Here is a 13,408-nt window from a genome sequence, read left to right as displayed (position 1 = left end):
TTGTTTCGTTAAAAAAAAAAAAAAGAAGAAGAAGAAGAAGTCTGGTTTTTTTTAAGAATGTAAGAACTGCTGCTTCACAGGTGGCCCGCTGCACCTCCAAGGACTCACAGATGAACAGTGAGAGAGGACAGGCAGGCAGGCAGGCAAGGTGACCTAATGTAAAAACATGACAACCCTCCACCCTGCTGATGTGTCCTTGAGCAAGACACCGAGTCCCCGGTAGCTCCAGCAGTGGGGCTCTGGAGCTGAGCCTGACCTCTGACCTCCCTGTGGAGGGCAGCAGACAAAAAGAGCTTTTCCCTATGGGGATTAATAAAGTATCACATTATCATTTGAATGCAGCTGATTGTATCTTTGTCAGTCTACATTTCAGCCTGCAGACCTTTTCTGTAGAGCCGTGTGATGTGACCATGTCACCGTAACCCTGCAGTATCTGTTGGGAAAGGTCTGCAGACCCAAATGTCAAACGATAAAGAAACAATCGGCTGCGTCGTGCACGTCCAACCCCCCTGTTCATTTATCAGTATTCAAGCTCCAATTTATTACAGTGTCACACCCCTTTCCTCTTGAATTTGCTTCTTTTGTTGCCTTACTGAAGCATTCAGGAATAAAAAAAGACAAATAACCACATGTTTTTCAGTTGTCATTATAGGCACAAAGTGAATAGCAACAGTGCTGTATAAGAAACATACATAAGCAGCAGTAACTCAACTGTTAAGTCTACATATTATCTTTTTTTTCCTGTGGCTCATAAAGATGTTTCTAGGAAAAAAAAGCAACACAAAATGCCACAGACAAATCTTTCACATCTCAGTGTGCACTCATTGCAGTGTTATTGCACAAGACCAAAGGCCAGCTAAAGCAAACTTAAGAAACAGCAAACACTGACATTCTCTCTCTCTGTCTGTCTTTCCCTCTGTCCCTGTGGTCAACAATCCCTCTGCTGGCCTTTATCCCCAAATCCCCATGGACAGAGAGTCAAGAGAGAGAGAATGCTTAAATGCTTTGAATGATGGTGTGGAATGCTAAAAAGAAGTGTGTGTGTGTGTGTGTGTGTGATGGTGGGGGGGGGGTCTCCTGCCTGGTCTAGGATCTGGTATGCGTGACTGAACAAGAGGAGGAGAAAGAGAGGAAAAGAAGAAAAAAAAATCCCCCACCAAAACCTGCCTTCCTAACTTCTAAAGACAGACAATGGCTACTGACTGGCCTGGCAAACCTCTGTGTGTGTGTGTGTGTGTGTGTGTGTGTGTGTGTGTTGTATGTCACTTCACACACAGGACACGTCCTGATGGAAAGCAGAAAGAGGGAAATCTGCTCTAACCAACTTTAGATCTCATTACTCCGCACATGCAGCCGCACAGACGCAGCTCTGCCACATGTGAAATGAAACACTGCAAAAATAACCAAGACTAATACCCAAAACCTTCCATTTAAACCATGAAATCCTCCAAGTACAGCTCGAACTCTCCCTGTGCTTTGAAACCTTGAGACTTCAGTGTGAAACTCAACTGCCCTCCCAGCTGATCTGAGCACCTTTGTGTTGCGTTTGAGGATAAAAAATTAAAAAAAAAAAAAAAAAAAACAGACGTTGATGATTAAAAAAAATCAGCAGGGTGGAACAGCTTCCTATAATAAACGCCTTGGTGATAATTAATTACACAGGCACTGCAGCCAAATCAAGATGGCAAGCATCCATTTTAAATTTCCTTGAAAATAATAAAACAACACAACAGATTTTTCCCTTTTTTTTTCAGCCTTTTCGAGAAGCAAGACTGGACTGATCAGGGACAATACACAGTAATGCGTGGGCGGTTATTAAGAGGAATGCATTAATATGAAAGCTCACTGTATTAAATGTGCCTAAATATGGACAATAACATCAGAGGACCCTAGCTGTGCTGACTGACTTTTGGGAATAAACAATGTCAAGTTACCTTCAGGAAAGTGATATTTTGTTCAAAAGAAAACACACATGCATGGTGACAACAGTGAAGTGCTACACTTACACAAAAGTAGTCCACACGGCTTTTTTTTTCGTTCATTATATAAATATCTTTAATTGTTTTAACCGTAAGAATATAAAACAATTTAATTTTGGGATTCTGCATTTTTTTTCTTCTTCTTTACAAACACATAATATACAGTACATCTTTTTATTTTCAAACACACACAGCTTTTTCAGCAGGACGCACATCCGTATATTAATTTTCTAGCAGGTCATTGCATTACATTAAAACGCGCACACACAGGCCTCCGTGTGTGCACGCACGTGTGCATGTGTGTGTGTGTAAATGTGTGTGTGTATGTGTGTGTGAAAGAAGGAGAAGGAGAGAGAGAGAGAGAGAGTGAGAAACACATGAGAGTGAGAGACGCATTCCGCTTGTAACTCGAGACAGAGGAGAGAGAAAAGAAAAATAATCGATTGCTCCTTCTTCTAAGCATGTCTCAAAATGGATTCAGGGTATTTTTATTTTATTTTTTTTAATTCAGGGAGAAAAGAGGGAGAGATGGAGAAAAAGAGGAGGAAAAAGATGTCTATCCCTACCCTCCTCTCTCCCTCTCCCCCTCTCTCTCTCGCTTTCTCTCTACAGCAACATGAATATGAATGCGACCTGTGCTGGCAGTAACGTGGGAAAATAAAAACCATAGAGCAAAACCCTGATTCGTTTCGATCAATAAAGGGTATAAGATATAGAAATCACTTCAATTTGAAGTACGACGCTCTGAACAACATCCACTGACATTTATTTCCACCAGCATCCCTTACAAAAAATGCCAAATATTCCTATAATATACTTACACTGACATATATTGCGTTTAATAATGACCTGCTCATACCAATACGTGTTACCTCGTATTGTATCACTATAATATTCCTCTATCTCTATAGCCTAGTATTATTATAGGATGACTATGGTATTTCTCCTAAGGGTAAGCTGATAATCTTGCCTCCTTTATATTGGTCAAAGCTTGAACACAGCACATCTCTATAAAGGGCGTTAAAGTTGGACTTTACCCATAAAAAAAAAATGAAGGAAACAAACAATAAAAAAGCTCCTCTACACAAGCAGGTTGATGTTTTTTGCATAAAGCGCCGTCCTGTCGTCATCTGACGAGATTTTACAGCTCCCTTTCCCTTTCTCTCTCTGTCTGTCTCCGGGAAATTGTTGCTGTTTATGGGGGTAAATTAACAAAGGTAGTTAGATTGTGTCCTGGTCTCCTTTCTCCAGCTCTGCTCATGGAGGAGGGAGGGGATGGAGGGATGGGGGAGGGGGCAGACACAGTCCCTTTAGGCACATTTTCTCCCAGTCTCTCATTCTCGCTTTCCTCCTTCCTCTTCTTTTTTTTTTTCTTCTTCTTCTTTTTTTTTAAACAGTATACACCCTTTGAAAACAACCACATACGAGGTAGCCAAATGTTTTTAGGCGTGATGGCTGTAGCGGAGATTAGTCGTAAATGTCTCAAATCCAGACTCACTGTAAAAAATAAAAGTCTCATTCTCAAGTTTTAAAACCTCACTTTGCTTTAAATGAAAAGGAATGTGCCAGTTTGTATGGATGCAAGTTTCACTTCAAGAATTTTCTGGAAGCAAGTGTCAGTAAATGGAGCAGATTATTCTAATAGTACGAAGGAAATGACACTTTTGAAATGTGTGAAACGAGCTGATATGCATTGAAGTTATTCCAGTCCAATGTCAGAATTTATGAGATATTAAAACTCAATATGAGATCAAAACAATTGCTAACAGGGATTTTTATGAGTTCACAATAAAAGCAAGTTTTAATTGCTTCCTACCAGGCAGAATATTAAGTCATATCAAATGCTAATTTAGATCCTGCAAGGCCAACAGAAAGAAAAATAAAACATTTGGACAGAAAAGTCTGGTCACATGGGAGAAGCACACCTTACACAGGAGGGGAAAGACGGTTTCTCTCTTTTTAAATAAGAAAAGATGTTTCCCCACCCATCCACCCCCCCTCACTCCTCCTCCTCCTGCTCCTGGTGTCCCCCTCTGTCCCCATCCATAAAAGAAAAGGCAAACACACACACACGCACACACAAAAACATTTCCAATCACCTCACTTTCTCACTCTCTGTCATCTGCCAGAGTCCCAGGTTCAACACTTTAAGGCAAGGGAGCTGTGTGATCCTCTCCAGTCCCCTCTTGGTGATCTTGGTACATCCATACAGGTCGATGCCCGCCAGCTGGGTCAGGTGGTCAGCTATGAGCTCCAGCCCTTTGTCCGTGATGCGCACACACTGTCCAATGTTAAGGGTCCTCAGCTCGTGCATCTGCCTCACCATCCGGTTTATCCCATCGTCAGAGATGTGACACGAGCACAGGGACAGGGACTTGAGCTGGTACAGCCCCTGGGCTATGTACGCCAGGGTCTGGTCCCCTATCTTGTCACAGAAGGAAACGTCAAGCCCAGAGAGCCTTAGAGTGCCCATGGCGAGGTGCATGGTCCCTGTGTCGCTGATGTTGTCACAGGAGCGTAGGTTGAGGCTCCACAGGGAAGCCATGTGGGAGAGGTGGATCATCCCTGCGTCTGAGATCCCCCCACAGAAGCTCAGGTTCAGTACCCGGAGCTTGGTCAGGCCCTTGGAAATGTGTTTGAGTGACAGGTCCGTCAGTTTCTGACAGTCCTGGAGAGTCAGATACTCCAGGTTCAAGCAACCTTCTGCTGCGCTGCGGGTCATGCCCGCCAAATGTCCAATCCCCACGTCCGAGACATGCCTGCAGGACCTCAGATTGAGGCTCTTGAGCCTGTGGAGGCCCCAGGCTATCAAGAGAAGCCCAGTGTTTGTGATGTTGCTGCAGCCACCAAGCTCCAGTACTTCCAGGTTCTTCAGATACTGGGCTATCCTGCCTAAACTAGAGTCCGTGATCTGTTTGCACAGACTCAGGTTCAAAACCCTCAGTGATGGGATCTCCTGCACAAATGCATGGCCCAGCCCATTATCTGTGAGGTTGTAGCAGCCGGACAGGTTGAGGGACTCAATGTTAGGCATTCCCTGGATCACATAGCTCAGGCTGCGGCGCAGAGAGAGGATCTGGACCCTCCGGATGCCCCTGGCCTGGAGGCTGGGGAACAGGGAGGGATTGGCCCGGCGGAGGTGCAGCTTGGCCTCCACCCCCCTCCACACTGACTTGTGGTAGGATGCGTCCCTCCAAGCGATACACACTTGGGCTACCCTGCCTTTGTCCCTCACGTCCAGATAGCTGAAAATCATGGCCAAAATTTCCGGGAAGAGGCACGAAATGTGCGTCTCCATTGTTTTTCAAAACCCAGGCATATAAGAATTAATACTCCACACCTCCAAGGCTGAAAGAAAGAAGCTTCTCAAAACGCCCCCCTTCTCTTGCACTAATGCAAAAAGTATCAACAGTCCCAGTTATCCACAGAAGTAAAAAAGAAAGAGTAGTTTGTTTCTCTCTCTCTTTTCTCTCACATTGAACTGTGCAAAATCGATCCAACTCTGTCCAAACCCACGTGATCCGGTCTGGTTGCGCAGTAGGATTCAAATGCATTTAAAAAAAGAAAGAAAAAAAACAAACAAACAAAAAAAAAAAGCGTTTATTCCTACCTCAACCCCTCTCTCCGCCAAAAAGAGCAGGAGAGGGGGCGAAAGGAAGGAGGAGGAGGAGAGGAGGAAAAAGCGTCAATCCTTCCCCCTCTCTCTCCCTCTCTCAGACGACGCTTCCTTGTATTATACCTACAAAAAGCCTTCCTCTCTCGGCCGAGCGGGGATCCAGACGGTCGTACATTTCAGTATAAGAAAGTAAAAAATAAAACCAACGCTCTTAACGCCACCTATGAGAAAACGTTTCCATGTTAGAAAAGCAGGGGAGATAGAGCTAGGTTGGCTTTGTAGGCAGAGTGAGAGAGAGAGAGGGGCGTCCTGAGCTCAAAGCCTTTGTCTGCTCTTTTCAAACCGACTTGGCAGGGACCCCAGCACTCTGTCTGCACGGGAGGGGTGGAAGGCAAGTAATAGTACAAATCTCTTGTGTCAATATCAGATCGATTGAGAAATAGCGTCACTCTAAGCGATATAAACGCATGACAGCACAATTAAATGCGTATGCCAGCATTTAATAAGTGATGTGGTGCGAAATTAATTCGCAATTTCACCGAATCACCCCCTTACCCCCGCCGTGTCAGGCAGTTGGTCTGCCCCGCCTCAGCTGGAACGGTGCGAACAGTTTCCCTTGGAAACCAACTTCTTACAATTCAGTTCACTTTGGGCTTTAACCCTTTGAGCGGACCACACAGGAAACACAGGAGGGCCAAGCGGAGAAGCCCCTTACAGCCAGCTCTCTTCAACATTTAGTCATTTTTATTGCGATTTTATAGTTGTTAAAATAGTAATAAAAGAGCGTTTCCAAAACAGCCCCGGCACGGAATACAGCGTTCTTTGTCTCGTGTAAACAGCCTCTTTGTATTTGGTCTCCTCTTTCACTAACTTTATTGCAAAACCGGAAAATGCATTTACATTCTCCAACAATCGACCCTTCATCCCTCAAATATTGAGAAGCGTGGCAGCAAATCTGCAGTAAAACAGCAACACGGCTCATATAATATTCTTAATAATGTGTGGAAACAATGTAGAGCAAATCTCTTTTAATTAATTTCAACATGCTTTATTGGCTTGGTATTTGGCACAGTGTTGCCAAAGCCTCAAGCCGGAGATCACAGTTTGTGTCACTGTGCATGCAAAATGAGTGTAGGCTACACTGTTATTACACTGTTCCTGCCAAATACACTGTATACAAATAGGGGATACATTTTTTTTTTTTTTTTTACAAAGGGGTGAAGTGCCCTTAAATGACTTCAGTGGTAGAATAATGTGAAAGTTTAAAAGGGGGGGAAAAAAAAGTTCATTTCTTTCAAGTGACTCTCATAAAGAACCAAAATAATCACTTTGAAGCTGTTGTCTCACATCTGGCATTGCTTATGTTTTGATCCTTGAATTGAAGAGTTGTTTTATTTTTTGCCTCAGCTGATGGTACTGAGAGTAGTCTGTATCAGTGTATATGTGCATAAATGTAATAGCTGGCTCTCCATAACAGATATTTTCTAAATTGCTTATTTAATGAGCAAAGCATCAGACATGATCAAATACAACAACAATGGCACAGAAAGAGAACGGTGTATCTTTTTTTTTTTTTTTTTTGCTCTTGACCAACCTGAAACTTTCATCCCCTGCAGTGGGCCTCTGTCAGCCCCTTACTAGCTTTGGTCTGTGTGTGTGTGTGCGTGTGCACGTGTGTGTGTGTGCTTATTTGTATGTGTACATGTGTATAGGCACAGTCAGGAGAACATATGTCTGTGCCTATGTAGCCTTTGCATGTCAACAGTATATGTTTTATATGCTTGTATTTCTCCCTCTCACTGTATATATATATATATATATATATGTATGTGTGTGTGTGTGTGTGTGTGTGTGTGTGTGTGTGTGTGTGTGTGTGTGATAATATGACAGGGGAGCCGTTTGCTGAAGCCAGTGGAGTGTAGCAGAGTGGTTGAGAAAGAGCAAAGGAGAGAGAGCAAGCAAGAGAGAGAGAGAGAGAGAGAGAGAGGAAGAGCTGATGAGAAGCATAGAGGCACAGAGAGAGAGAGAGAGAGAGAGTGATAGGAGGAGAGAGGCAACAGTGATCAGGTAAGGATAACAGGGAGGGAGAGGAGCTGCAGAAACAGGCGTTTTTACTTGAAAGAGGCAGCCGTGCACAACTGACAGCAACTCTCCTCGCTTCCGCTTCTCCCTCTCATCCTCTCTGTTCTCCTTCTCCTTAAAGGATGAGGATGGTTGCTGTAATTGTTCCTATCCCTCCCTAATGCGACTACAGTGTAAGAATCCACAGTCTTCCTTCCATGCAAAATTGAATCCTGAAGTTCAGCCAAAACTAATATGACACTTTGGCAGTCAAAGTTAGTCACATCAAACGGATATTTCCCAAAGTTGCAGTCTTCTTAGAAGAAAATTCACTATCTATTGCTCAATAGGCTGTAAAGACTGTTTCCTCCCCATCATCTCTCCTCCACATCCTTATCCCCACTTTTGTCTCTGTTTGGTTACAATATTGCCAAACATCATTAAAGAAAAAGATATCAATAATCCATGTCAGAAGAAAACAAATATTGTAGATTTGTATTGTACTTATGTAACCAGGAGTGGCCCCACAGGTTTTCCTTTCAGCATGTGTCATATAAACATACATCAAAATATCTCCATGTAGGTGGCGGAGACTTGGTCATGACTTGAACTCTCTAGTGAGCTGAGATTCACTGAGTAATGGTTTTGCTTTACAGAAAAAATTAGTAATGGAAAATTGTGTGGGTTATTTGTTTGTGGTGTTGGTCTTTAGTCCTGCTCTAACCAGAATGTGCAAGCAGCATTCCTCTGTTTTAGATTGCCAAAATACCATATTATAATTCATTTAGCATCTGTGATGTAAGGTAGTTATATCATATATTACATAGATATTTTTAATCAATGTAAGATATATTTAATAGCTCATTTATAGACTCTTGAGATAGCATGATTTTTTATGGTTGTCATAAGAGCGACTGCTCATATGGGTCAGATTAAGGAAAGCTATGGCTAAACCATATAAAACTTAACAAAGCATTCAAAATCGACCAAAACTGTCTGGTGACTATTTTTAATGTCCTCCCTCCGCTTTCATCTTATATCCAGTAACTTCATCAAGGGCAAAAACAAAGCAGCTAACTGCACTGTCCCCTGTGGCTGCCAACACCTACGTCCTTGGTACCGGAGCACAGAGTGTGTCATGCATTTTCAAAATAGAGATCCTGACATGAATACCAAGCTTCATAATGACAGTGCAAACACCCTGAGTTTTAAACAGCGTGCTAGATTACCATGTGGACAAACTGTGGCCACTGCTGGCCGGTTTGCTGGAGAAACCTCTTGGGATTTACCAGGAGCTGCAGACAAAAACGAGTTTACTTGGTCATAAACCATGATGCTATTTGCCTTCCCCAAATGTTCTGTTGAACCAAACCATACACTGGTAGTTGGCTGTGGAGCAGTTGTCTTGACAAATTTATGTTTGTTGGGTTCAAAAAGGAAAATAAAACCATGCCAATGTGGCTTTAAGGCTGCCAACCAGACTGCGATGTGTAGGAGGTTATTAGCAAACGTTTTTTAATACCAGAAGTGCCTGTGTGTGTGTGCATGTCATTAGTCAGTCACTCAGCTGACTCTACCGTTTGCTGTTTTCTACCTGTACTGCAAGACGATAACCGACAAGAAAGATAAAAGAAGGAAAGAGAAGGTAAAAGAGAAAGAAATAAATAGAAGAAGAAGAAGAAGAGGAGGAGGAGGACGAGGAGGAGGAGCGAGGCGGGTCTATGTGCCACAGGCTTTCTCTTAAGCAGCAGTAGCTGAGTCTCTCTGCATGACCTGCCTGTGTGTGTGTGTGTCTGTGTGTGTGTGTGTGTGTGTGTGTGTGTGTACTTGCTCAGCATGCTTTTTTTTTTTTCTGTTTTTCTGTCTCCCTCTGTCTGCCTCATATCCCAGCTGCGTGTGTGTGTGTGCGCACACATTGCTGTGGTGTGTCATGCCTCTCTTGGAAAACCCGCTGGGCCCTAGCTTGCACTCACACTGAGCGAGAGAGGAGAACGAGAGGGATGGATAGATGAGGGTAGGGAGAGGAAAAGTGAGGGAGGACAAAATAAGGAATGGGTCAGAGGAGAAGGGAGGAAGAGTATTTTTAGAGGATGTATCAGTGGGGATGAAGAGAGCCACATGCTGTTTTCTGAATATTAAAATGGAGATTTGAAAAATGGGCTAAAGGGGAAAAAAGAAAAGGAGGAAAAGGAAATGTTGAAGTGATGCCAAGAGTCAGATTTGGAATGCAGGTGTGTGTGTGTGTGTGTGTGTGTGTGTGTGTGTGTGTGCGCGCATGTGTGTGTGTGTGTGTGTGTGATCTCCCCTAAGTGTTCCAGAACCTCTCCTCAGTCTTCTCATCATGTGACCCATCATGTGCACAGGTGTGTGCATGTGTGTGTGTGTTTGCGTGACTTTATGTGTCTGTATTTGATGATTCAGGGGAGGGCTCTCGCTGGATAATTGCTCGCCTCCACAACGTGCTTCATCTGCACCCGCAGCGATTGCTGGTTGCCAAGGTTACGTGGGCGTGTGTCAACACGTCCCTCTGAAAGCCGACACCGTCCTGAATGGATATTACCATGACTCTGTAGATTCTCCTCGTCCCTCACACACACACACACACACACACATGCACACACCGGCACATGAAAGAGAAAGCAGACAGTAACAATGCGCTGAGACACACTAAACCTTTGTTTGTGTTTGTGTGTGTGTGTGTGTGTGTGTGTGTGTGTGCACTGTATACTGTACACTAACTGATGAATCTTTTATGCTCCTTCAGGTGTTTCCTTGCTTCACTGGGCCTTCACCTGTGCAGCATGGAAACACAGTGTGTGTGTTTGTATATGTATTTGTGTGTGTGTGTGTGTGTGTCTATTGTATACCTGTCTTCAAAGCTCCTTTGCTTGTTTGTCAGACTTATACTGCCTCTCTCTGGGGACCTTTGTTGCCAAAAAAAAAAACAAACCCATCAGATAAGTGAAACGAAATCGTCGTAACTTAGTGGATTTTCTTATGGATGTAATAAATTTGCACAATGCTTTTGCTTCAGGTTTGGTCAGTTTCTATGCTGTTCACAAATTGCCAATTGTACTGAAGAGTTGACTGTTTCGTCCGTTCTTACATGAACCCACTCTGATGGAATATAAACAGACAGTTATGGGACAGAAACTATTGGTGTAGCTGTAAGTTAGCAAGCCAGCCAGCTTGGCAGGCTGTTATGGTTGGCTAGTTAACTCGTTACTGATTAGCTTGCAAGTTGCCAGTGCAAGCAGTGAACTTGTCAACAGGCTTCCAGCACCACCTGTTTCTCAAGGACTTTTGCTCTGCTTTCTTTCTGGTGTGACCGAGCACTGAGTCTCTAAGTCCTTCTCTTCCATCTCATTGTTTTTTTTTTGTAAATTCATCCTCTCTTTATTTCTGACAGTTTGCCAGCTAGAGAGAGGGTGCTACTCGTAGGGTGACAGGCGGGACGATGTGAATACGACGACAGTGGCAATGAACAGTGAGGTCTGAGACTGAAAAGACAGGTGAGAGGAGACGAGAGAGAAAAAGTCGAGTCGGTAAAACAAAATGTAGACGATGGGAGGAAAGAGGGAGACGGGGGAGAGCAGATGCAAAAAGAGGGAGGGTCATCGCCAGGAGATGCAAGCCTCCTTTTTTCTGTGCATTTCTCTCTCTCTCTCTCTCTCTCTTTTATCCCTCTCCATCCATCTCTACCTGTGTTTCTTTCTCTTTCTCCCTTTTTGTTCACTTTCTCTTCCCTCTCTCTGACAGCTCGTCTGTGCTACCGTCTCGCCACAGTGCTTCACAGGCTGAGTGTGTGTGTGTGTGTGTGTGTGCGTGTGTTATGCACTGCCACCCTGCTCCAGTTTTTGCACCACACAGGCTGCCTAGGTGTGTGTGTGTGTGTGTGTGTGTGTGTGTCCTCAACAATGCTTTTCTTTTCTGCCAGCTCGGCAGTCTGACATAGGAGATTTTTCAGCCCGTGTGCTCTCTCTCCCTCAGTAGTCAGCATTTTGGCATTTTCTCAATGCACTGTGTCATCTGTTGGCATGAATAGGCTGCATATTGGTGTGTGTGTGTGTGTGTGTGTGTGTGTGTGTGTGTGTGTGTCTGGCTGGTCTTTACTGCCTCTCTGTTTGTGTTTGTGCGAGGCTCCATGAAGGTGGAAAAAAGCTCATTTTCACTCTTAGAAATTGCACTATGCAGGTTCTGGATGGGGACATACATGTGCCGTGACAAGAGTTGGCGGCAAAATCCCTTAAACTGTGTTCAAGGCAAGTGTGAGGCCGAGCACAGTCAAGTTTAAATAGCAGTAAACAAAGAGCATCGTGACAAAGATTACTCATCAGTGACTGAATGTGCCGCCAAAATATTTTTTCCTCGTCATTTGTACTCCAACATCAGAGAGATTTTAAATAATCTCCGACATTTAAGTCCAAATTTAGATCCGTCACATTGTATCGATGTCAGATTTATGGAGGGTGTCATCCTTTGAGTTTGTTTATCCACATGGATTTAGTTGTCACCCAAAACGGCAATTTAACAACAAATAAATGTGCTATAGATTGCAGACTCCTCTCATTCTACATACAGCAGATATTATAGTTTCATCTCTTCTGTAACTCCCACTGTGTGTGTGTGTGTGTTTTCTAACCTGACACAGTACATGGCTTCCCAGGGATTTATAGGCCAGATGAATCAATTCAGAGGCGAGCAGTAAATCAGGCCAGACCAGCCGAGACTTGCACCGTGTCATATCGTAGATGTGTGTGTAGCATCTGTGTGTGTGTGTGTGTGTGCGCGCGCGCATGTGTGTGTGTCTTAGTATAAGTCTTCTTACTCGTAGTATCTCTTTGATAATTGGGTAAAGTGTGTTTGTTTGTGTGAGTGTGTGTTTGTGTCACAGAAACATGCAATTTTACATACCCACAGGGTCAAGAAGTTTATTTTGACATTCACTTGCTTACTGGAAGCATGTGTGTGTATATGGGTGAGTGAAGCAGAGAGCAAAAATGTGTGTGTTTGTGCTGGTATGTGTGTGTCAGACTGTTTGTGTGTTTGTCTCTGTGTGAGTATGCTTAGGCATCTGTGTATGCTTGCAAATCTGTTTGTACATGTTTGAGGGTGTGTGTGTGTGTGTGTGTGTGTGTGTGTGTGTGTGTGTGTGTGTGTGTGTTAATTTCTCCAGGGAAGGGATCAGGAGACCAGTGTAGTTTGACCAGCACAGCTCCAGGGCACCAGGGGGGAAATCAGGGGATCTGGCCCAGCCACAGTGGCTTCTCCCTGGGCATCCTGATCAGGGATTCAGCCTCTCCCAGGGTTCCAGTCCAGTGCCAAACGAGGCCAGCCAAAGCTTTCTCAGTTGTCACTCTGGACTTATTTATTAGTTTAGACTCCCGCTGTATTCTTCAACCAGATTAGATGAATGCAACCACCTTTGTTGGAAAGCAGCATTCTAGTAAAATAGCCCTTAGCAAATGAGTAAGATGGTTATAACATTAAATAATAAAATGTCAGGCTGACCTTGCAAATGCAACTTGGTTGTATTCGACAGAGTTTTATCAATTGCACTGTAAACAACCTGCTGCAATTAGTCAATGCCAACCAAAATTCAGTATCATATCATGTGACCTCAAGTCGGACGCTACAACAATGAGCTAAAACCTGTGACAGCTGATGGTAGAGCTAAAAATAGTGGTTGATTTGTGACTTTCAGCCAAGAAAAAGAAATCACGATCAATGAATCAATGATGAATCAATTTTC

The 13,408-nt window shown here is 43.7% G+C and overlaps 2 protein-coding genes across 3 annotated transcripts in view; one reads left to right on the top strand and one right to left on the bottom strand.

Moving 5' to 3' along the window:
- Positions 1–13,408, top strand: part of wnt5b (wingless-type MMTV integration site family, member 5b) — a 78,472-nt gene that overhangs the window by 44,980 nt on the left and 20,084 nt on the right. The gene's annotated exons all lie outside the window — the stretch shown is intronic.
- fbxl14b (F-box and leucine-rich repeat protein 14b) lies at positions 3,206–5,933 on the bottom strand. The gene has a single exon (XM_071502365.1). It carries the CDS (start codon positions 5,275–5,277, stop codon positions 4,075–4,077), a length of 1,203 nt encoding a protein of 400 aa, XP_071358466.1. The 5' UTR covers positions 5,278–5,933; the 3' UTR covers positions 3,206–4,074.

This window comes from Trachinotus anak, unplaced genomic scaffold (assembly GCF_046630095.1).
Source record: "Trachinotus anak isolate AG129_WGS33_773 ecotype Australia unplaced genomic scaffold, CSIRO_AGI_Tana_v1 ptg000018l, whole genome shotgun sequence".
Lineage (NCBI taxonomy): Eukaryota > Metazoa > Chordata > Actinopteri > Carangiformes > Carangidae > Trachinotus > Trachinotus anak.
This window is presented reverse-complemented; position numbering and strand designations above follow the sequence as displayed.